This window comes from Peromyscus leucopus, chromosome 3 (assembly GCF_004664715.2).
Source record: "Peromyscus leucopus breed LL Stock chromosome 3, UCI_PerLeu_2.1, whole genome shotgun sequence".
In the NCBI taxonomy this organism is placed as follows: Eukaryota; Metazoa; Chordata; class Mammalia; order Rodentia; family Cricetidae; genus Peromyscus; species Peromyscus leucopus.
The window spans coordinates 129,598,351-129,623,313 of NC_051065.1; the positions used below are offsets into that span (position 1 = coordinate 129,598,351).

General features: G+C 42.8%; 1 protein-coding gene across 9 annotated transcripts in view; it reads left to right on the forward strand.

Moving 5' to 3' along the window:
* Sox5 (SRY-box transcription factor 5) overlaps nt 1–24,963 on the forward strand; it is a 1,007,323-nt gene that overhangs the window by 657,235 nt on the left and 325,125 nt on the right. For 6 of the 9 annotated variants that reach the window (XM_028891773.2, XM_028891774.2, XM_028891770.2 and 3 more), the window contains one exon: nt 12,080–12,311. In XM_028891773.2, the coding sequence (XP_028747606.1) occupies nt 12,081–12,311 (231 nt within the window). In that variant the 5' untranslated portion in view covers nt 12,080. The remainder of the gene's footprint in view (nt 1–12,079; nt 12,312–24,963) is intronic. The other 3 variants (XM_028891776.2, XM_028891777.2, XM_028891779.2) reach the window with 1 other exon arrangement.

Sequence of the window (24,963 nt, forward strand, 5' to 3'; positions counted from 1 at the left end):
ATAAATTAAACATGCCAACAGATTTTATTTCAAGGCATATGCCTCACTCAGAATAAGTCACTTTTGATTATAGAACAAGTTTCTATTTATTTAGACTTAGCCAGTCATGTGAGAGGGGTGCGGCTCAGTCAACAGGAGTGAGGACCCCCATAAAGAAGCCTAGATAAGAAGATGGGAAGGGCCCTCAAGAATAAGTACTCAAGAAGGTTATTATGAAAGACAAATTTATTTTTTATTTCTAGTGTTTCTATTGCAGTTTGGTGACATCCCAAAAGGTCAACATGACTTAATCATTATAGCAAATGAAATGGTTTTCATGCAGAGGACTAGTGCCATTAAACTTACATAGATATTCTCTCCTTGTCCAGATTCATTGTTTTGTGTACGTACTTTACATAAACAGTGATGTTCATCAATGGAAATCCATCTTCATTCAAGATGATGATGACAAAGAAGTGATTGAAAAGGTCCCAGCACATGGCATGGGAGCATAGGTAGACATAATCACATCCTTTTGAAAACCCTGAGAAAATGACATGCACCATTAAGAGAGTTGTGCTGTTCCCCGTGGTCCTAATAGTTACCTGTTATGTACATTGCCTGTGCCTTTCAGTTTTATAGGTTTATAGTTACCGGTTATGTATATACCCTGTGATGTAGTGGGCATTTGCTCCACCCATGTATATAGACCACTGAGGCTCTCTGTTACACTATGACTTTCAGATTGATACGTTAAGGAATCAGGAGGAGTTTGCTCCTACTTACTGTTTTTTCTTTAAAATAGACAAACGTTCAAGTAAGTAGTTTAGAATGATACAATAATGGGAACAATTAGCATGTGATTTTAAGTATATAAAATGAGATGTCCACTCCATAATTAAGATGTCCCCATAAAAAGAATATTAACTATTGACATATCCTGACGAAATCCATTCATCTCTCTTCTCCTTCCCAGGATTCTCTGTCTCTTTCTTTCTCTGGTACACACCATAGCATATTTGCCTGACACAGAACACCTCCATTTCCCTGAAGGGTTCATTCAAGGATAGAACAATAGATACAGAAGGATTCCTCTTCTCACTGGCAAAAGCACTGAACGCCATGAGAGACTGCCCGTGTATAGAGGGATTTCACAGGCAGTTTTCATGGACGTCTTAGCAGGGGACTTAAGACTAGGTGTGCAAACCATGCCCTTTCCTGTCCCTGTCTACCCAACTGCTTGTAACCAGAAATTTATAGCTGTGACAACTATATGTGGCAGAAAAACCCAAAGACTTTTGATTCTTCAATTCCTTTAAGTTTCTCTAGCCCAGAACACACAATGATGTGTGTGTCCAGCTTCTGAACTTCAGGGTTAGGAAAAAGAAATGCTGCTCAAATTAAAACGGGACTTAGGGTTTCTGTTTGGCTTGGGTCTGGCTGCTTTGAAGGGGCTTTTTAATAAAAGCCTTCTGCAGCATGTACTGGAAGAGAGAGTTGTTGCTCTCTCTAGATTTTCCCTTCCACTCTGTCTGTCCTGAGCACCAGGATGTGCGTAGCCACGCTGCCTGGCCCGGCTCTCAGACACACAAGGAGCTGGGCATCTGTGGAGACTCCGGAGAAGGTCTCCTCGGTGCTGACTCAGAGGCCCACCGTATGACTCCAGTCTGGCGCTGTCACGCCTGGTTATGGAAAGGCAAGAACAATGCCTCCCTTGAGAAGGGGGGAAAAGTCCAGTGCAGTCACAATTCTGATGTAAACTTTAAATCATTCCTCCACATCCTGTGGACTTAGAGCTGTCAAGAAGGCAAGATCAGACTTAGATGGAAAAAGCTTCTTGTTTCCCTAAAATGTATACCCTCTGTGTCTATAAATAACAAACTACTGAGTCCCAGCTCCTAATGCCGCATTATTCTAAGTAATTTATAAATAATCACAACAAAAGGACTCTGGCATTTGTAACCTGTAGATGACTGAAGGTTAAACTGTTGTTTCTGTGATTAATGACCGATGTGTTACAATACATGAATTGAATAATTCACAACAAATGACCATCTATGGACAGGCACTAATTTTTTTTATTTTTTTACAACTTCTACATTTGGTCATTTTCCCTGACAACTTAAAAGGACTGTATCTTCAATGTTTAAACATCTCAATCATCCATGTTTCCTTCAAAATAGTTAAAGGTTAGTAATCTCATGGTTAGAGGAATTGTTTAATCAAATGTTAATAGCTCAAAATTGGTGTTTCTGTCTGTGAGAAAGGAGATGCAATTCTAAGGATCATTAATGGTTCATTAATGGCATATTTTGTCCCTCTTTCAGGTAGAAAGTGTTCACTACCAGATTCCTTTTTCTCTTTTGCACACAAATGAGTAGTAGTTTTGATGCTCTTTAAAAAACAATTTAGAACTTTGTAGAAACATTTATTGGCTCTTTCTGCATGAAAAGGCTTTGTGTTTATCACACAGCCTTTCCCCTAAACTCATCTTTCTTCCTTGCTGTGACAGCAGAATACATTCTAGACCTTTCCTCCACCTTTGAGCAGCAGAGATTGTACTATTGCAGGTTAGTTACATTTCATATTCTCTCTACTTTTCTCGTTTTTTAGGCATTTAACATGGTTTAATTTTAAACTAATATAATAAAAACTGAAGACTCAACTAAATACATTTTAGCTCCATAGACCATGTACTGTTACTTTCAGTAAAGAAATAATGTTTTCTGTGGGTCTGGATTTCAAGTAGCCCAGGCTGACTTTGAACTCACTGTACTGATGAGGCCCACCTGGAGCTCTTGCTCTTCCTCCTCCAAGAGGCTGGGATTATAGGCATGTGGCTCCAGCTGGGGCAGCATCTTTTACTTAGAGAACTTTGGGAGTGGTTACCTGTTTTTTTTTTTTTTTTTTTGTTTTTGTTTTTGTTTTTGTTTTTCGAGACAGGGTTTCTCTGTGTAGCTTTGCGCCTTTCCTGGAGCTCACTTGGTAGCCCAGGCTGGCCTCGAACTCACAGAGATCCGCCTGGCTCTGCCTCCCAAGTGCTGGGATTAAAGGCGTGCGCCACCAACGGCCCGGCTTTTTTTTGTTTTTTTTTGGGAGTGGTTACCTGTGAGAGGTGCTCTAAATTTTGGATTGAAATATTAATGATTTGTATTATTAGTGAAGCAGAAAAGAATGTGGCAGAAAAAAGAATCCACTTTCAAATTCTAATCACTGCAGCCACAGATTATTTTTAATATTATTTTTTTTTGAGGAAGGATCTTGCTGTGTATCCCAGAATGGTCTCACACTATGGCTCCCTCAGCCTCCCAAGTGCTGAGATCAAAGGCAGGCACCACCATGCTCAGTCCAGACAGTTTTTAAATACTGATTAAGTTGTTTTAAAAAATGAAACAAAAATTGGTCATTTTCAAGTTAATTTCCTTCCTTAATTTAGGAAGTTAAAGCTGATACGGAAGCCCTTCTCCCATGCCAGTCCTGACAGGAACAGTGTCACACTTCTGAGCTCCCTCTGATGTGTCTTCACCCGATGCTGTTTCTCTTTCATTTGACTTGTTTCCTGGGATAGCTGGAACTGCCCGGCTCTTCCTCTGCTTCTCAGGCTTTAGGGGAGGAGGCTGGACAGAGGCATTCACCGAGGACTGTGATGGCGGTCAGCAGATGGGGCAGAGAGTCAAAGACTTAAAAGTGTCCCTATGGTCATTAGAACAACAACAACAACAGATAAACAAGGAAAATAAAGGGAGAGGGATTTTAACGTAGAGCATGATCCCAGTGTTGAGGGCCGGAGAGTGGAAAGAGTCCTGGAGAAGTCCCTTTGGTACACACTGTGAGTGGCTCTGACATTTTTACCAAACACTTTTCTAAATGCAGCTTAAAGTTTTGTAATACGCAGTAAAGATATTTTGTGTACCCGTTCCATTTTAAACAGAATAGCAGATTAGTTCCCGGGTGGCTGTAGCTCATTTGTTTTTAGACTTGCACATGATACTAAGTTTTGTCAATTTCTACTCTGGTGAAATGTGTAGTTAAGACATGCAAGTCTCCCTCCCCATGTGTCCTGTCTGTGTGTCTTCACATGGGTCGGGGATGGGGGGGTTCTGCTTCCGCACACATTATGGCAGAACGCAGGGGACGCATCCAAGCCATTTAGGGACAATGTTGAGTGTGAGGTCCTCAAATGGGGAGAGCCTGAGCAGAGACACAAGGGAGCAGCAAGTTCTGCACGAGACACTGAAGGCAAGGAGACTTCAAAGGAGAAAAATATGTTACAGAAATTTGAAGACTGCGTGTTTACCATAAATAAATTCTGCAGCAGACTTCTGGATATGATAAACCACAGACTTGATTTACGGAATTGATGTGGTGTCTTCGGAGTACAGGAGGACAACTCTTGGTAGGGAAATGATGTCTAAATCTTGTAAGGGAAAAGGAAAATATAAACTGTAAGATGTAAACAACAACAATTGAAATTCATAGACAAATGGTAACGACAGATATCTTTTTTTCCTTTGGTAATGTGACATTCTAAGTGTGTAACCAGATTATACGTCAAAGGGGCGTGTTGCTGGTTTCTCCCATCTGGGTTCAGATAGGTTCATTCAAACTCCGTATCTCTTTAATTTCACCTATAGAGTGGGTGACATTCTATAGAGAATAGATTTTTAATATGCAGTTGAGTTCTGTTCCTTCTGTTAATTATCTTCATTCAGAATTCTTGAATTAAAAAAAGAATAGTCTGTGTGTGTCCTCAGATACTGTCTTTCCACTTATGGCAAAGAACTTTGGAGGATGTTGTATCCTCTTTGAGTGTGGTATCAGTCAGCTTTGTGTGACTATAGCAAACACACAAGATAGCCAAAATGTAAACAAAAAAGGCCTATCTTGACACTCAATTGAAATTTCATGGTTGGTTGGCCGTGCTGTGGGGCCTCGGTGAGAAAGCACTGAGCATGTGTGAGCAGAGCCAGTCACCTCATGGCCAGCAGGAAAAACAAGAGGAAGGAAGGGAGACTCTGGACCCGGGGATCCTCTGAGGACAAGGCTCCAAAGACTGCCCGTGGGCCACCTCCTGATGGTTCTAACACTGCCCAGTAGGACTTCTCCAGGGACAAAACCTGCCTAGGGGATCGGCAGAGACATCTACATTCAAAGTGAAAGCCAAGGAAAGAACTGATTTGTGTATTTATTTTGCATGCTGTATGTTACGTTCTTATAACAGCATGTATCTTTTTAACCATTTTCAAGTGTTTTCAAAGCATGATCTACTCCTTGCTTATGTCTTAACATGAGAGAAGGGTGGACATTAGAAACTAGTGTTTGAGAGAGCAACCAGCAAGGAAGTCATGAGTCAGCGAATACCACGACACAGACGACACAGGCTTACAGCGGGTCGTGTGCCAGCATTTAACCCCATGAAATAGGCAGGAGAATCATCCCACTTCTTCACTTACCCACTTAACCTTTTATGATAGTTCTCTGTGCTCATTCATCTTTGGTTATCTCTTTAAAGTGAACAGTTTGGAAACAAATTATTTCTCTTTCCAAAGTACTATTTATTGGGGAGATAGCTCAGACAGTAAAGCTTTGCCCTGCAAGCGTGAGGACCCAAGTTAGGTCCCCACTGCCTAGGAGGAAGCTGACTGTTTGTTCACATTGTAATCCCAGCACTGTGGAGAAGGTTGGATCTCTGGGGCTCCATGGCCAGCCAGGCCTCAGTGAAAGACCTTGATGGAATAAACATAATAAACTGCTCTGAGGAGTGCTACTGAGGGTGGCCTCTGGTCTATACACACACACACACACACACACACACACACACACACACTCACTCACTCACTCACTCACTTATACCTGTATACACACTCACACAAACGTGCACACATACACCCCCTACATGCCTGCACATATACACACAGTCACACATACTCACACATGTGTACCCTACATGCACACAGACAGACAGACAGACAGATACACACACACACACACACACACACGCACGCACGCACGCACGCACGCACGCGCACACCCTGACCAATTAGGGATATTGCTATGTGATTCATGAACTCTGGCTAGTTCTTCTCTGCCCTTGTATAGATTTCAGCTTTCTAGTTTAGCTGCTGAAAGTTGATGCAAATCAGAACTTCAGTGTTAAATCTTGTCCCTCCTTTTCATCTGCATCCCTGACCCTTGCTTCACCCAGACCATTCTCTCCACTACTCCAAAGCAGGATCCTTTTCTCTTTTTAAAACATTTTAGTTTTATATGTGTGAGTGTTTGCCTGTGTGTATGTGTGTGTGTGTGAATATGTGAATGTGTGTGATTGTATATGTGTACATGATTGTGTGTGTGTGTGTGTGTGTGCTACAATGTGACATGTTAACATCCATACATCATGGTGCCTTGTGTGTGTTCATTCCCCTAACTTTTTAAAGTTCTTATAAAAGTAGTCACTTCTCATGGAGGCTTTTTCTCCTGTGTTTACTGAAGTATTTTCAATCTTCCTATGTTTTGGAAGTACCTTCTGCTACTCTATTGAGGTAGCATCATTCTGGTCATTCTGTTATCTGTCTTTAATAGTATATACTACTGAGAAGTCATCTACTCCAGATATTCTTTATTTACTAATTATGTTATCATGTACTTGAAATATGGGGTCTTTCTCTAAATATTTTCATTGAATGAATGACTGATTGATGAATGGGTATATATCTTCTTTTACTCACTTAAAGGCAAACCATGAAATTCAATATATTTCCACTACCTGTGTTTTCATGACACAATGGTTATTTTCTAGGCACAAACTATTTTCACTCAGTTCATTCATCCATAGGACAGAAACATCCATGGTGGAGCTGCCTGTCAGGGATTGTACTGAAATATTAATATTTATATCTGCTTGATTCTGGAGGACTGGACTATGGGAAAGGAAGTCAGGGCCAGTGACTGCCCCACAAGGTGCTGGTTTGAGGGGGAGCCAGTGAGCCCTCACTGAGAGCAGAACACTCCTCTTCATGATTACATAGTGAGTATCCACAGCCACTGAGCCGTCTCTCCAGCCTTCCTCCCACATTTGAGACAGAACCGTAAGATACTTTTATAAGAACTTTAAAAAGTTAGCGGAATGAACGCACAAGGCACCATGATGTGTGGATGTTAACATGTGAGAAGGTAGAAATGAGACAGACCATTATTGGAATTCCAGGAAGAAAGACACCACTGCCCCATGGCCATACTTCCCTCTCTCTGACGTTCAAGACATGCTGTCAGTGTTCGTACTCACATTGTCCCACATAGTCAGGAGGTCATCAGTTTTAGTGGCTACTCATTTAACGGATGTATTTGAAAGACCATTTTCAGAGATGTTTAGATATTGGTCAAGACATTGTGAATGGAAATAAATCTGTCTCCAGTGTTCTTGTATTTTAGTGGGAGAGGCAGATTCTAAATGAAGAAGTAAGTATAAAATTCTATGCCCAGGGAAAATGGGCATGAGGGAGCCTGGGCTTTGGAGAGTGTTGGAGCTCTTACCGAATAAGAGAGATCTGAGGGGAAGTCTGTCTGAAGAGAGGGCAAGGCTGGTCCCGGTGTGGAGGAAGAGCTCAGGAAGCAGCCAGTGTGCAATGCGTGCGTTTGGATGACTGGGGTGTCAGTGTGCCATGCCGACACTGCGTGGCTTTGACTTTCAATTTGGGGTCAGAAGTTCTAAAATCAAGGTACCTTCTGGGCTGAGTCTCTTCTAGAATGCTTTTGGGGAGAACTGTCACCTTCTCCGATACACAGACGTCATCTGCATCCCTTGGTTCATTCTCTGCACTGAAAGCCGGTGCCTGGAATCTGACCCCTTGTACCTGTCTCTACCCTTCTGGCTTTCCATCTTGAGAACACTAGGGACACTTTGGACCCCAGAACAAGCCCAGCCATAACATTCCCAGTTCTATATCTCACACCTACAAAACCTACTCTTCCATAAAACATGATACTTTCACAGGCTCCAGGGATTAGGGCCCAGGTGTCTTGAGTGGGCGGGGCCTTGTTTTGATGAGCACCTGGGGTTTGCGACATTCACTGTTTTAGAATTATGGAGGAGCTCTAAATGGCCTTGATATTTAGTCTGCACTCAGGAACCCGTGCCAATAGCTTTCTGGAGAAGGTACAGAGGCACCATGGCTCTGTAACACCACCACTCCCCAAGGTCAGCCCACCGTGTTGCTTGTATGGGACCACTGGTTTCATTATCTGTTGGCAGTCTGGACTCCTCTTTCTACCTGTAAGTTTGATCTCCAAGAGTGACCACGAGCAGAGGCATTCTCCATGCCGAGTGCCTGTAATACACCTGGGGACCCTGCCTTCAATAGCAAGAGAGCCAGTCATTTTAGGAGGACGGTCTCACTACCACACTAGCATGATTATGCAGAACATTACAGTAAAAAGGAAAGAAAAAGTGCCTCTTTGCGAAAGCCAGCTTCTCCTTCCAAGGGGACTGTTGCTTATCTACTCCATTCATGTAACTCAGCATCCAGGAGTGCTAGAGAGGAGAGATGGGATTCCATCCATGCTTCTCAATCTGCTCCTTTTCCTAAATAAACCTGAACCCTAAATTTATATTGACTTTCTAAAAGTGTCTCCGTCTGCATCTCTGCTTCCACCCTTACTTCCTACACAGAATCCAGCTCTATTTCTCCCCAAACTCCCCTTTCTCTCTCATTCTTCTCCCTGAAGGTGCACCAGGTGAGCAGTTCTCGGGCGCCTCCCAGGGCCTCTGGCCTTGTGGAACCAGGGACAGGGCTTCACAGTGCTGTCCGCTGGGTCTTAACCTCAGGTGCCCCTCACTGATTGTATGCCCTGTACATAAAATCCCCTTAGTCACTTCATAAAACTCCTGAAACAGAGACACCGGCATTGTCGTTAAAAATTCTTACTAGGTAAGTGTCTTGCATGTTTTAGGGATAAGTCAATACTTACTGATGACTGAAAACTGTCTCCCTCAGCCTAGAAGCCACATGAATTCTTTGAAGAATGTTTCCTTGGCCAGACATAAAAGTGGGTTAAGACACCACCATTACACTCATGAAGCATAGTCTCACAAGGTGCCGCCATCTTGAGTTCTGTCTGTCCCAGGCCAGCTTCTCTAGTCTGGGTTTTTATCATTGATAAAGCACATAAGATCATATATCGTACTCAGATTGCCCCAAAGAGCCCTCTCGATGCAACACAGCCATGCAAGAGTGGCAACTGCAGCTCTCCTAAGCCAAGGTGAGTCTGTGGCACCTCCCTACTTTCAGGAACTGTGACTTTGCTCTGCCCAAGATGGATACCTTTGGTAGACAGAGCAGAAGGAATGCGACCTTGTCATTGCTCATTTTGCTATGAGTGAGTGAGTGACAGGAAGCATGCACACTGCCCTGAAGACTGCAGTCTGAGGCTCTCTGTATATTTTGCTGGGAATTTTACTTTGTATCAACTCAGCCTTACTGAATCATAGCCATGCGTGTTCTTACTGCAAGCATTTATCTTGCAGAAGGCTTTACCTGACATTTATTAACAGGGTTTCCAAAGGCCAACATGTGAAGGCCATCTGACAATACTTTGAAAATGGAGCTGGAGGGACTAGTTGCCTTCTGGCTTCTTGACCTTGAATTTTTACTCCATCAGATGCTGTTTGGCGAATAGCACTTAGCCACTTGCAGATGCAGTGGGTTATGCCAAGAGGTGTCTGTACACATCGAGGACAGTGCCAACATCTCTTTCTGTTTTGTTTTCTCTATTTCTCCTTCTGGATTTTAGAGATTCACTAATAATGATATTAACAAAGTGGAAATCATCACTTTGGTCTTAGTTCTGAGCAACATAGAATTGTGATGACTTTGGAGACCAGCTGAGCTGGCTTTCTTGTCTGATGACCAGCAGCCAAGTGTTGTCAGTAGTCTAGAATTTTTAGGCACAGGAAGACTGACTGCACATAAGGTTATGGGGGTGTGTGCACAGAATACTATCTATTCTAGTTATAACATATATACTATATATTCTAGTTATAACAGTGATGCTCTCGCAAACCACAAGCATGAGGTTTCATCACAAGTGAAACAACCAACGGTTTAAAAAAATCTTTCTACTAGTGTACTATGAAAAACCTATCCACAAAGACCTTAAGTGTTTGTGCATCCTCTTCTAATAAGCGATGAGATGCTTGCTGGTCCAAAACAGAATCAGAAACCTGAGATCTGAGTACTCCCAGTGTTACATGGAATAATGTAACTAGAAAGATTATCAATGAGACATAAACAATTCTAATTGGATTTATTTCAGCCCTTTCCATCCTTCTCTGAGTTTAGAGTGAACTTGGAATAGACCTTTGCAATGGAGTCAAAAGTAGTTTACACTTAAGTGTTGAGAGTTCACATGAGAGCTGCCTGTAGATACTTCCTCCTCTTGGTCTAGTCTGATCTTAGCTGGTCCACAGCATCACTATTAACATTTCTTTAAACATGCTTGATGATTCATGTTATCAGTTTACATTTCAGTATGCTGGTCTGGGGGAAGTTTTCTGGTGGTCAACTTTGGCTTGCTTGGTGATTTTACAGCTAAACTCTCTCCCTTATTTTGAAGCTGTTTTTCTTTCTTTCTTCCTTCCTTCCTTTCTTCCTTCCTTCCTTCCTCCCTTTCTTCTTTCTTTCTTTTTTTCTTTCAGGGTGGAGATTCATGTGGGAGGTCTGAAGTCTGCAATATAAGCGAGAGCTTGCACTCAGTGAGTGTCTGCCCCAAGTTAAGGACTCTACTGGTTTTCTTTCAAAAAGCCTTAAGAGGCAGATGCTATCTCTCAGTTTAAAGAAGAATAAACTGAGTGAGAGAGAGTCTATCACTAATGGCAGAATCACTCTTCAGGGATGAGAAATAGATCTTTTAGAAATACATTTTAAATTTGAAAGTCTATGCTGTGTGTAACAGTGGTGACGCCCTTCGTCAGGGAATATGATTTCTGCCTCTTGTCCCATAGGTCTAAATTAAAAAGAGAGAGTTCTACAGACACTCTTTGTATGTTGAAGAACAACCAGGACAAAAAAAAATAATTCCATTCTTTCAAGCTCAGATCAAGCTGTACATACCACAAGTCAGCTGACTGTTTTTTACATTAGGCATTTTAACTCAGTTCCTTTCCTATGTAAAACTTTTCATGATAGGAGAAAGAGCTGCCCCCTCACTGAAAAGGTTTGCGGTGTATTTTAAGCTCAGATGATAGTCTGAACCCTACTGAAACAAAGGCAACATTCAATTCTTGTCCCTTTTTCTAAACCCTGTTTCGTTCAGCCTTTCTTACGAAATCAAAGCATGGGGTTTTCTTTCTGTCCTTAAGTATTCTAAGGAGTAAATAACTATAAACACATCTAAATAATGTATAGGCTTACGTGGCTAGAAATGAATCTTTTAAAAATATCCTAGTGTGATTTGGTACCTCAACATGTTGGTGTTAGAACCAAATGCCAAGATGGGTTAAATGTTTCACAAATTACCAATGTTTGTAGTTCTTAAGTTTTGAGCAAATATCCAACTTTCTGTCAGTTTCTCTGAGGACTGCTTTCAGGCATATTTCTCTGTCTCACAGTAATCTCACTGTTAATGCAATGCAAACTTGTTAGAGTGGAGAGCATGTATTTATTTTATTATATATGTTTTTTTATGGAGGAAATTTTAGTGCTTTTCTTTCTTTTAAACTGCCCATAGTATTTGCTATTCACAGATGTTCTGTTTTGAATAAGGTCTATCAAAGTGTAAAACTAGATGGATACTTTTCTTCCCTTTAAAATGGAATGGACTTGCATTATGCGGTGTTCTTAGGTGAATTTTCTTGTTTAAGAAGCCAGAATACAAGAGAGTGCTATATTAGTGTATTATTCTCACAGCAAACAAGCCCCGTTCTGCCGCTACCTGCTTGGCCATTGTTTCTGATTGTGTGCACTGTGCAATGGTGTTTGGAAGGTTTCCTGCTCTCCGCCAGCACAAAAAGGCATTTCTGTTACAATGGCCCCTAACCACACAATGACGGCATTAAGGATTTATGTGGAGGTTTCATTATTTTCTCCTCTTTTGTTCCTTCCAGGATGTCTTCCAAGCGACCAGCCTCTCCGTATGGGGAGACAGATGGAGAGGTAGCCATGGTGACAGGCAGACAGAAAGTGGAAGAGGAGGAGAGCGAGAGGCTCCCAGCCTTCCACCTTCCCTTACATGTGAGTTTCCCCAACAAGCCTCACTCTGAGGAATTTCAGCCAGTTTCTCTGCTGACGCAAGAGACTTGTGGCCCTAGGACCCCCCCTGCTCCGCACAATACAAGGGTAGGTTTCTCCTGGTCCCCCGTCTGCCAGTCTATTCCTCTAATAGCTTGGCTTCAGTCCTGTGCCTGAAATGATCGTGTGTTTAAGAACCACACAGTAGATTTACCTCAGGCATCGTAGAACCCCTTCAATGAAACGGGTTCTGCAAGGGAACAGACAAAATGATGTTTACTTCTTTGTTTTCTTCTCAAGGAACCTGCCTGTGACACATAATCAGGGGGAGATCCATACAAAATGTCATGAGCATGTGAAGATGACATGGCTAAAGTTAGTCAGCATCTAAGTTGGCTTCTTATTCTTTCTCTGCAATGTTGAAGAAACATCATCTGTAAATGCTCACCTTCATCATGGTTAGGCTTCATGGGGCAAACAGCCTTCAATCATTTGACCATGTGACCATGCAACATACATGGTGGTGCATGTGTGTAAGGATTAAGCCCTTCTCCCTACCACAATAATTCGTGACTTTCACAATACTCTAGTGAGGTACTATTATTAATTCTCTTTTATATTTGAGGAAACTGAGGCAAGGTATAATTAAAAGACGTTCCAGGTCACAGAAGCCGAGTTTACCTAGGAAGGCCGGCTTCCAGGTCCATGGTCCTGACCCTCCTTCATGAGGACACAGGCATAGTTTATGTCCTCTTGTCTGTCACTGGGCAAGCTCAGTCACATTCTCCACAGTTTCTCCCTCTTCCCCACTTGGTCACTTACCATTCAATGCAAGGCTATCGGTGAAGGGAGCAGGCAGGTAGGGAACACCAAGGTCAACACTGTGAGCACCAGACTACCTGCCTGCTACTGTGCCTTTGTGATGTGTAGTCTGCTGAGTATTTTGACTCTTGCCTGCTCGCAGGCAGTTCCCGACTAAGAGTGTTTCTTGGATGGATTTTCCCTGTGACAGTGACATACATATATAAGTCTGAAGGGCTGAATATAAATAGTGATGGCTCAGAGAATGGTGCCAAGATAACGATAAGATCATTTTAAGCATACTCAGAGATGAATGAACTCTAGAGAGGCAGATTAAGTTATTGAAAGTGGCGATATTGGGGACACTGTGAGGACGTTCTGGTCTATGATCTGTGGGTCTCCTAGAAACAGAGAGGGAATTCTGTTCATGAGAGTATATCATAGGCTAGTGAGCTGGCTCACGCGGAAAGATGCTGGCCCCACAAACACAGCGAAGGTCCTGCATCCACAGAACCCATTCTCGAAGGAGAGAATCAACTCTTGATAGCTGTCCTCTGACCTCCACACGCACACCTTGGTGCCCATGTGCCCATGCTCACACACACACACACACACACACACACACACACACACACACACACACACACACAGGCACACAAGAATACTAAATTAAAGTATTCAAAAAATAAAATAATGGATCTGAGTTGTGCTATGATTTCCAGTGAATTCTGCAGTAGTTCTGTGACCCAGAGTGTTTGAGATCCACTGTGGTATAAGATTTTGGGGTTTCTAAGCAAATGAACCATTCCATATTAGTGGCATCAACATTCAGACTTTCTTGTACCCCATGAGTGATTTCTCTGTTTCTACCTTGGATGTTTCTTGCGTCCATCAGCTTTTCTTCTCTTGAGTGGACACTGAGCATACCATGACGCTAACTTCTGAGCCCTTCTGTTAGACTGTTCTCCCATCATCATCTGACTGTTTACCTGAGAAAGGATTGGAATGTCTCTTATTGTCAAACGTGTGTGTGTCCTGCTGTTGCCTCCAGGATGTAGACCAAAACCTTCACCTGTGCAGCAGTTCCTACACAAACCACCCCACACTGTGATTGGGTTTCTTCTTTTGCATTCTCCATGGACCCAATGCTTTGGCTGTGCCCAGTTTCACACACAGTTATGAGTATAACTGAGTACCTTTAATGGCAGTTCTACACACCTTCCTGGCGTATCTTTCTGATTTTTAAATTTCATCTTCATGGTAAATAGTGCTTTTCCCACATGACTAGATGAAAGGTTACCACATCCCAGATGGGTCCATTCAGTTCTTGAACAGTGGGTAATCCATTGTTCCTTTACCCCTTTATCCATGGCACTGTACCTTTCCTCAGGCTCCACATTATGACCTGTGCATTTAGGTATCTGTCTCTAGACAATGTGCACAGTGTTTCTTATTGATTGATTCTCTCTCTCTCTCTCTCTCTCTCTCTCTCTCTCTCTCTCTCTCTCTCTCTCTCCCTCTCTCCCTCCTCCCTCCCTCCCTCCCTCCCTCCTCCCTCCCTCCCTCCCTCTACTGGAATATAGCATGAAATAGATACCTAGTTTATGATGATTCAATAAATACATGAGTTGATATGGCTCAGTAAATACTAACTATTTAGGGGTAAAGTTGCCAAATATGTCAATACTTAGTGACTATTATCTAGATATTTTAGAGCTATAGTGATACTTGCTAATATACTGTCTGTGAAGAAGTCAGAAAGGAAGCTCCTAGAATACAACCTATTTTAAACATTTATCAAATTGGTTGAATATATTTATGGTATTATTATTCAACATGAATAATTTCTTTCTAAATAGACTATTGTTCTATCCACACAATAGAGTCTTATGTTTCATAAGGAAATATATTCTCCACATTTTTACTCAGTATCTTTGAAAATGGAGAATGCTTCATAATCTTTGTGTTGTAGAGCAGCTTCTGCAAGCCTGCCTGGCAGAATCAGGGAAAGACTTTCCATATAAAAACTCAGTCCAAAGGTATTTCCTGAGATGCAGACTTTTTGCACTCTCTGGTCATCATCAAATAAAAGATGAGAAATTCTGAGTCCTGTTCAGATCCAGTTATGAAAGTGGTAAGGCCTGAGTAAGAGCTGGATAGGAATGTAAATCTGCCTTTCTGAACTCCTGTGTGCTTTTTTAGTATTTGGAGAAATAAACTAAATGCCTAACTAAGAGAAACTCCTGGGTAGCTGTAATCAGCACAAATGCTGCAAATTAAATTCTACGTGGGCTTTTGACTTGCTGGGAAGTACGTAGTCTTAAGCTTGCGATATACATGGTCCTGTGAGACTATCAGATATCTAATACTTGTGGGATTCAGGCATGGGTGGGGAAAATGATGGCAGAGGGGAAGCTACTGTTTTCTTCAAAGAAGCCCTCAGAACTTTGCCAGCCAGCTAGCAGCAGAACCCGACTCCCTGATCACCTCCTAAAGCTTTGGGAAAGAATGGCGCTGCCATCCTGACCTTTAACCTATTGATAATAAAAGTTCTCCTGTATCTTTTGTTGTTGTTTTTTTTGTGTATGTGTTTTTTTAAAAACTTTTTGCATATGTGTGTCCTATGTGTAGGTATGATTAAATGTCTATGTGTGTACTATTCTGGCACACACACACACACACACACACACACACACACACACACACACTCACAGAGGCCAAATTTCGGCATTGGTGTCTTGCTTGGGTGTTTTCCACCTTATTTTTGAGACAGTGTCTTTGAGTGCATGGAGGGCTCACTGATCCTAGCTGGCTGTCCATCCTAGGGGTCTTCCTGTCTTTGCCTCCCCAGTGCTAAGATTCCAAGCGCACATTGCCACAAGTGATTCTACCATGTGTGTTTGGCTCCAAGCATCTGCCTGTACAGCAAGCAATCTACAGACCAAGTCATTTTGTTTTGTTTTGTCTGCCTCTTTAAAGTGGGCTCGGTTGTTACTTCAAAGTTTCAGAGACAAACGGGCAGCTCTGTGATTCAGGCTAGCCTTAAGAACAGTTCTGCTATGGACAGGTTGAATGGAAGACACAGCAATCTCTAGCAGGTGACCTCACACCATTCAGCACAAGGCTGTGTGAGTGTCCAGAGGGCTGGGGGCAGCTCCGAAGAGCTCAGGGCCTCTGGTGCTCACAGTGGGGCAGCCTCTGGCGCTCATTTTCTGTCTGGTTGCATGGCACATCTGCTGGGGAGCGCCCAGCTCCAGTGCAAATGTGATGTGAAATGAAAGCCACCGCCACCCGCAGTTCCAGAATAATCTGTTGTCTAGTGTGTGTTTTTTTTTAAAGCCTATTCTGTTTCTTTCAAGATTCCTTTTGATTCTTTAAACCATTCTTGTTTTGAAGGAACAATATGTTATTTTCAATATGAAATCATTGGAGTGGCTTGCTCTAGATGTAACTGAATCTTATTTTAAAATATATATATATATATATATATATATATATATATATATATATATATATATGCACAGATACTTCTGCTTTGCATTGTTTCAGGTCCAGCCAGTGGCCTTGCACATCCTAGACAAGCACAGTGTCAGTGAGCTGCACCCTAGACCTTTCCTTTAATGAGATAGAATCATAGGTACCATATTGCCTCTGACTCCGGCTCAAGGCTTCCTCCACCTGCCACTTTCCCGAATCACTGGAACTAAAGTTACACACCACTGTGCTAGGCTGTGTGTGTGTGTGTGTGTGTGTGTGTGTACATATAAAATGTATTATATATATATATATATGTATATATACATTTGAAATATATTTGTTATCTCATTTAGAGTTGATATTTATGGTATTTTTCTGGAAATACTCAGAACTCTGGGTTTCCGTGGTCATCATGCACTCCTATGGTGTATGTTAGAGTTAGTTGTGTGCTTCAACACCGCAGAGCCAGTGTGCTGAAACAACAGTTTAGTGTGAGTCCCTCCTCAAGTCCATCAAAGAAAGATCTGTTTTCAAGTTAACTTCATGAAAGACACAGTGTTGGGGCTTTCGGGTATAGCAGAGCAAGGGTCCAGTGTAGGAAAGGCAGCCATAATCACCGATGAACCACTCAGCCAGTGACCCGAGAAAAGGAAGGGGTACTCAGGCGTGTTGGGGCTCCTGGTTGGCACTTAGATGACTCTTCACACACGGTTATCTTTAACTGCTATATTGTTACTGTGTGACTTCGGGTGCTTATTATATGAAATTTGCTCACACTAGAAGACTCAATTATGCATTTGATATGTATGATAATGTTGCCTATGGGACATTATTCAAAAAATGTAAGGAAAAGGGAAGAATGTGTGTCTGTGCCATTCAAAAATAAATCACAGAATAAGAGCTTAATTATGAGCTGGTAAGGATTGCTCTTATCTTCTTATCTGGTGCTTTCTCTAAGCTTCTCAAGTCTGTCACCTCTGTACATCAAACTTTGTGTTAAGTTCTTGTGGCGTGGCAAGCCCTGCCATCGTTAAGACAAGGTGGTCCTTGTGCTAGTTGTTGTAATGAGAATTTCATTGTTTAGGGAGAGCCCTGTCCTATACTCTAGACAAAGGTGTAATTACTTTTGAGTGATGTGGATGTGGGATGCCCTCTGTTTAATGGCACTGAGAATAGATTAAGATACATTAAGCTCACAAGCTGCATGTGCTGGGTGGCAGTGTAAAGTTAGGATCGCAGGCGGTATCATTCTATGTGGAGAGTGATTTCTCCAGGTTTATCTCTAACCTGTTGTTGCTGGCAGAGATAGGCTTCTTATCTGAACAAGGCCAATTCAATTGCAACAAGGTAAGATGGTGACAAGCATGTATTTGTTTTTTTATGGTAAATTGATGTTTATCATACAATGAAATTACATTGTTACAAACATCACCCTGTCTACATTGTCACAAAATACCCCCTGATGCTGTTTATCTAGACATAATTCCAGACTTGTGTTTGAATGGAAGTTCAATTTTTCTGTGTGTATTGTGCTGGGAAATTATCCCCAGGGCTATCAGGGATGGAGACAGTGAAACACAGTCAGCTAGGGCCCCAGAAGCTGCTGGAGAAATTGGGCAGTAGATCATTCTGTCCTTTGCCCATGCCCTTTGGTTCAGCCCCACAGTGGGAGGGGTTGGCTCATAGTAAGTCACAGAAATCTTGACTAGGGCAGGGGCAGTGGCTCCATGAGTAAAGGGCCTGCCTTGTAAGCAGAAGGGCTTTCATTTAGACCCCGACACAAAACCTGGGCACAGTGGTGTGCACCTGTGAACCCAGGGTTGGGAAGACAGAGACCGGAGGGTCCCAGGGCCTGTTGGTCAGATGGTCTAGCTAAAACAATAAGCTCCAGCTCCCATGAGAAAGTAAAATAGCAATGAACAGAAACTATGTCTTTCTGCACGAGGCTTTATATTTAGAATTAAGCTAGGATGATCACCGTAATATAATAGATAGAATTAATATAAAATGTTGGAATTCTGGGTGGAGATGATTCTCTGTGGAAAGGTGAGTGAGATTTGGTGTCTGTGTGGGGGGAAGGGGTTAAAGTAGCTTAATCTAAGGCAGTTTCTACGAGAACAACAATACTAGACATTCAGATTAGAGCATTATGCACACATTTTTAATTCCCATTGTTTAATTCCTCACACTGGCATTTGGTTTTGTCGTTACTTTAAATACTTTATCCCAGCAGAGATAGCTCAGTGCAGAACAAGTTAAAAAGGAAAAGTACCAGTTATAAGCATGCTATAAAGTTTTTAACATAAAATTTAGGGAAGTTGTTAAAGTATGAGACTCCCATCGATAGGGATAAACACGTCTCTGATCTCTTAGGGGTTTGGGGTTTGCTTTGTTTGCGGGCTGCCATCGCTGCTGCAGTGGAGTGGCTGAGATGCCAATGCAGCAAGGACTCTAAGAACAAGACTGGTACCCTGCGGGGTGGTGGTCCTGATTCGTGAGTAGAGGAGGTGCCATTTCTCAGTCACAGGCTAGCTTTGAAACAGAAAAGAGGTAATCATTTACACCCAGCACTAACAATGGCAACACATTTGTGCGAAAACTGGTTTATAATCGTGATGTTTCACTTCGTGTTCTCCATCTCCTCCTTGCATTCTGTTCTTTTGTTTCTCTGCCCTTTTCTTTGGAATGCACTAATAGCCCAGGTTGGCCACATGCTGCCCAAGCACTGGCATTACAGGTATGAGCTATCATGACTATCCAGAAAACCTTCCTGATGAGTCTCCTTATAGGTCTCAGTAGTTCCACAACCAGAAAAAGACACAGGAAGGAGAATCCACAAGCAGTGTGCACTGAGTGCTCTTCCTTCCTCTTCGCAGAGCTGGGATTTCAGAAAGCTGCCAGTCCCCACTGTGGCCAGCTTCGATTTCTCTCACTCTCATTACTAAAGGTCTCGCTGATGAAGCTTTTGGTGGCCTTTACATAACACAGGCGTGCACTGAGCTCCCCACAGATCAACCCCCGGCATTCATTCAGATGGTTCTGAGTCTGTGTACTTCTCTTTACTGACCCAGTGCTGGTAATAGGTGAAATTTTATCTTTAATATCCTCATTTGGCAAAACAGGATCCTGAGACCTTCGTCAGTTCCAAAATTCACTTTGCTGCTTGTTCTTAGTGAAGCTACCCTGACTAGCGACTCTGCTCCAGGGGACACAGTGCTGCTCTTCTTGCTGTATTTACTGCTTTCATTTCAAATGCTTTCACTCTTTTTAACCATTTCTCAGTTTTAGTCAATTGGCTGTTCTGTTTTCAAATTTTTCTAATTGGAGAATTTATAGGAACGGCTGAAAAGTAAAAATGGAAAGTAAATGATGAGAACTGCGAAGATGATTAGTTCCGGAGTAAGAGGGTCTGTTTGATTAAGGATTGTGAGAACAGAAATGTGTGTTCATCATTTCTTATTTCATGAAATGCTGCAAAAGGCAGCCACCTGCAAGAGTCCAGAAGTTCCAGGGCCCTCCCAGGGGGGATGCTTGCTCTCTAGAGACAGGAAGGAATCTCTAAGATGTGAGGACTTACTTGTTCACTTAGACTTCAAGCTCCCAAGTCGGTTGGTCAGTCAAAGATGGAGTTGTGGCCTGAAATCATAACAAAGTTTTGACATTGGAGCTTGAAACCTAAGGAAGCGATGTCAAAAGAGTGATGTAAGAAAGGTGGATTTCCAGTGTGATTTTGGCTTTCTCTTTTTGTTTACATGACTTCCCACTTCGCAGATATATAAGGAAACAAATAACCAGATCTGGAGACAATGAGTTCGGCAATAGAACATTTGCTGCAGTGTAGAAAAATCTCAGTGGGCCAGGAAGGGCAGCTGCACTTGGGAGGCTGAGGCAGAATTGCCATGTGCTAAAGGCCAACCTGGGCTAAAGGCCATTCTGGGCTATCTAGTGAGGACCACGACAACATGGACTACAGTAGGAGACTGTCTCAGAAGAAAATAAGGGAAAAGATAAAAGGGGAACTGTCAGGGATTCCTTCAGCCACAGTGACAACAGGAACTCCAAGAGTTTATCTCACCAATAGTGTCATGCCAGGAGAACACTGAAGCGTTGCACACCGTTTAAATCCCTCCACCATGTCCAACACACTCAGAGGTGTGCTCAGCTGAACTTAACCCCCTCCACCATGTCCAGCACACTCAGAGGTGTGCTCAGCTGAACTTAACCCCCTCCACCATGTCCAACACACTCAGAGGTGTGCTCAGCTGAACTTAACCCCCTCCACCATGTCCAGCACACTCAGAGGTGTGCTCAGCTGAACTTAACCCCCTCCACCCTGTCCAACACACTCAGGGGTGTGCTCAGCTGAACTTAACCCCTCCACCATGTCTAACACACTCAGGGGTGTGCTCAGCTGAACTTAACCCCTCCACCATGTCTAACACACTCAGGGGTGTGCTCAGCTGAACTTAACCCCCTCCACCATGTCCAACACACTCAGAGGTGTGCTCAGCTGAGTTCAGGAGTAGATGTGATCGTCTTGTGCAACCCTCCCTCTTACTGCTTGCTTTTTGTTCTTTTTGGAATATTTATTTTCATTATCTTTTAATTATCTGTGTGGGTGTGTGCCTGTGTTTGGCCCTGTGCTTGGGGTACAGTGCCCATGGAGGCCAGAAGAGGGCAATGGATTCCCTCAGCTGGAGTTACTGGCGGTTGGAAGCTACCTGATGTGTGTGTTGAGAACCATGCTCAGGCCATTTGCAAGGCTTCCCAGGCTCTCCATCCCTTTAAACAGTCAAATGTTTTTTCTTTTGTCTTGTTCTCCTTTGGTTAGTTTTCTTTATTCCTTTATGGAAGAGGAGAAGTTGTGTGGTATTTGAAATCAGACAGAACCGTACGGGTAATTGAGCTGACAATTGTAATCATGCTGCTTGGTTACACAATTTCTTAATGTGAAAGCAAGAAGCTTCGGTTTTTCCCATAGTCCATATTTAAGAATGAAGCACGTGACCAAAGGAGGTGTAAATACAAGCAGGTCAGCCTTGACCAGCTGTGACCTCGGCACTGCAAGATTGAGCTAGTGAACAGAGTGCCTGGTTTCTACTTGTCATTTCATCAAGGCTGCCTCTGTGGCAGGAAGGCTGACATCGTAATCATTATGTACAGGAAATGTGTTCACCCACTTTCTCTCCCTAGCTCTTAAACATCGAGCCTGCCTTGAGATAAAACAGTTAATCACATTTGTTGATAGCCCTACACTAAAACACAGTTTTGAGGGGTTAATAAGAAATTTAAAAGCAGAGGTAAGGTATAAAAAGATAGGTACTTCAGCACATTCCAAAAACGACTTTAAGTAGCATTGACTTAAGTACAAATATAAATGTGTACCACATGAACACCTTATATCAATGAGTGACAGGAACATAAATTACAATAGTTTGTGAGCATACACTTTAAAATGTAGTAACCACCCCCCTCCCTAGCCATGTGAAGACCCATCTGTATAAACACAGGTCTTGATGAGAAAGAAGGACATTCACCAGCATCTGCATGGCTTCAGGGCAATGGCTCCCATGCCGCTGGGCACAGAGACTTAGGAGCCCCTGAACATGCTTCCTGTGTGTCTGAAATCATCTCTGGGGGCGGGGCAGGGGGCATCAGAAGAACCCGAGACACAACTGTGAGCGACTCTTGTAAGTTTTTCATAAAGCCTCAGCCTGAGAGGTGACACTCAAATATGGAGGGCTCTGGGAGTCCTGAGGGAGAGCTGCTTAGAGGTCAACTAGTAATAGACATTGGCCACCTTTCAGTTCACAGTGATGCACACTGTATGGATCACTGCTCCCACTGGTCTGTCTGCTCAGGGAGATCACACACTGTTGTATCCCCAGCTGATTGGAGCAAAACTGTCCTGTTACTGAAGAGATTTATCTCCCAAGGAAGGGTTAGAATTTGAGTTTGTGACTTCAGAGTCCAGACACTCAAGAGCTGTGTGAACGGGGTGCACAAATCCTTTTTATCAGAACAAATGATTTTAAAGGCCTTTAGAAATACACTGCAGTGGGCAGGTGGAACAATATTTGCTTGTTTATCCAAACTCAAAGTTTACTTAACTTTTTGGATGCATGTGTAGTGTGTGTGTGTGTGTGTGTGTGTGTGTGTGTGTGTGTGTGTGTGTGTGTATGCGTGTTCACATGCACGAGGAGACTGGATAACATCTGGTGGTATTCTTTAGGAGCTGTGCATATTATATTGTTTCTTGAGGTAGGATTCAGACAGGCCGGATGGCGAGCAAATCACAGGACCCCACCTGCCTCTGCCTCATCAGGTCTGAGATTACAAATGCACATCACCACAGCCCGATTTTAACACGTGTGTCAGGCTTTGAACTCAGGCTCTCGTGCTCACATGGAAATCCCTTCACTGAGGTCATGTCATTATTTCGGAGAGTGTTCACAGCGCTTCCTTAGGCTCTCACTCATGCAATGTGTCACTGCACAAGAGAACTTGGGAGTCTTTGACCTAACAAAGCACTATTCATCTGTGAATGTCCTGTAAGGCAGTGCCTGGGGTGGAGGGGGTGGAGGGAGGGCTCAAACACTTAAGAGTGCTTGCTGGCTCCTCTAGGATACCCTTTGGTTCGCAGAACCCATGACAAGAGGCTTAATGACCACCTGTAACTCTGGCTCCAGGGAATCCAACAGCCTCCTCTGACCTATGTGTATGTGACAGACACTGGGGAGGTCACAACCCCATTCCATGGAGACCTAAGCTACCAAGGGATAAGTGCCATTTCTTCAAGGTTTAGGTTGGTGTCTCTCTAAGTGCAGTCATTCAGTGAAAGCTTAGAGCCATTCCTCCATTAGGCAAGAGTCTTATGCCAATAGTGCAAATACTGTGAGAAATGGTCAGTGCATTTCATCACTAGTGAGCAATATCAAATGTGCTTGCCCATCTGCCAGACACCAGGCCGTACTGCAGTCACAGGGGACTGCAGGTCAGATGACTAGACCATTAAACACTACAGCCAAAGTGAACAAAGCTTCCCCTGCTAATTAAATGGAAAACGAGATACCAATTGGTCAAGAGTGAGAGCATTCACTGAGCATGTGCCAGGTGTCAGGCTTGTGTGGGAAGTCTGCTTTACAACTTAGCAAGCAACGGCAGAGAAAGCCACAGAACTTAGGCCTCAATGAACATGTGTTATATGATGTAAATTACGACTGAGCCCCTGGCCATTGATTAGATTCCCAGCACCCACATGACAGCTCACAACAATCTACAGGTCCTGGTCAAGGGGATCTGACACCCTCTTCTATCCTCTCAGGGACATGTGTGCATGCAGGCAAAACACCCATACACATAAACTAACTAATTTGAAATTTTAATTTAGATGTGTGTGTGTGTGTGTGTGCACTCACATGTGTGTTAGTGTGTTGGGAAAACCATAGCCACGCCCCTCTATTGATTGTAGCTTCTCCAAAGGACTTACGATGATATAGTATCAGTACAAACCAGGCATGGAGTCATACCACAGATATACTTTTAAATGATGCATTTTTTTTTTTTCTAAAATGACTTGGTAATGTCTACAAACTCATTTTCTCTTAACGAGAAATAAGGAGGTTGGTGGCTTTTTAACAAGGTTTAAGTAATTACTGTATCTTCTCACATTTTCCCCCATTTTTGGTATACTCTAAGATTTTGGGAGTTTCGTGATCTTTCAGGAGTTTGGTCCTTTGTTTATGACTATTGTGTTTATTGCGTTTGAGTTCTTTGATCTCTCTGCTCTAATTTACCCACAAGAACAGCTTGAGCTGATGTAGGGAGGATATGATCTGAGGCTCTGTATAATATCACAGCTCGCCTGTCAGAAATCTGACATATTGCAACTAAAACTGACATCCCCAACCAAAATATCCGTGTCTGTAATGCTAGACCCCAAGATGAGATGTATAGACATGGCTCTGCCTTTGTTTTGCGGGGCCAAGCTCTGGCATCTCACTTTCCTAATGGGCTCCTGTGGCCTCCTTTTCTGCCCTCCCAAGTCTTTCATGCAGGCCCATGTCCTCTCAGCCATTCTGCAATTATTTTTGTTTTATATAGAGAGAAACATGCCCCCTTTACATATGGTGTTTTTGCTTCCCACAGACAGAACTAGACAGACGCCATCCTTTGAAATTTCAAATTTTATTCAGTTTTACATTCTTATGCTTATAACCGGAGTCTCTTGAACATGTCCTTACCTAAAACACTTTATTGTTTTATTACTAGATTCATGCCAGTAAAGATCCAGCAGCTTTTCTAAGGATGATCTGTAAGTATGATGTAGGAAGGCAAGCTTTGAGAAACTCACCCCTAAGAAAGTAAATCTCAAATCGTGAAACATCAGTTTAACCGCTGCTCCTGACAACTTAACACGACAGACTGAAATATAAAAGCCGATGCGAGTGGGATCAATGGATTATCTAAGTTCCAGGATGTC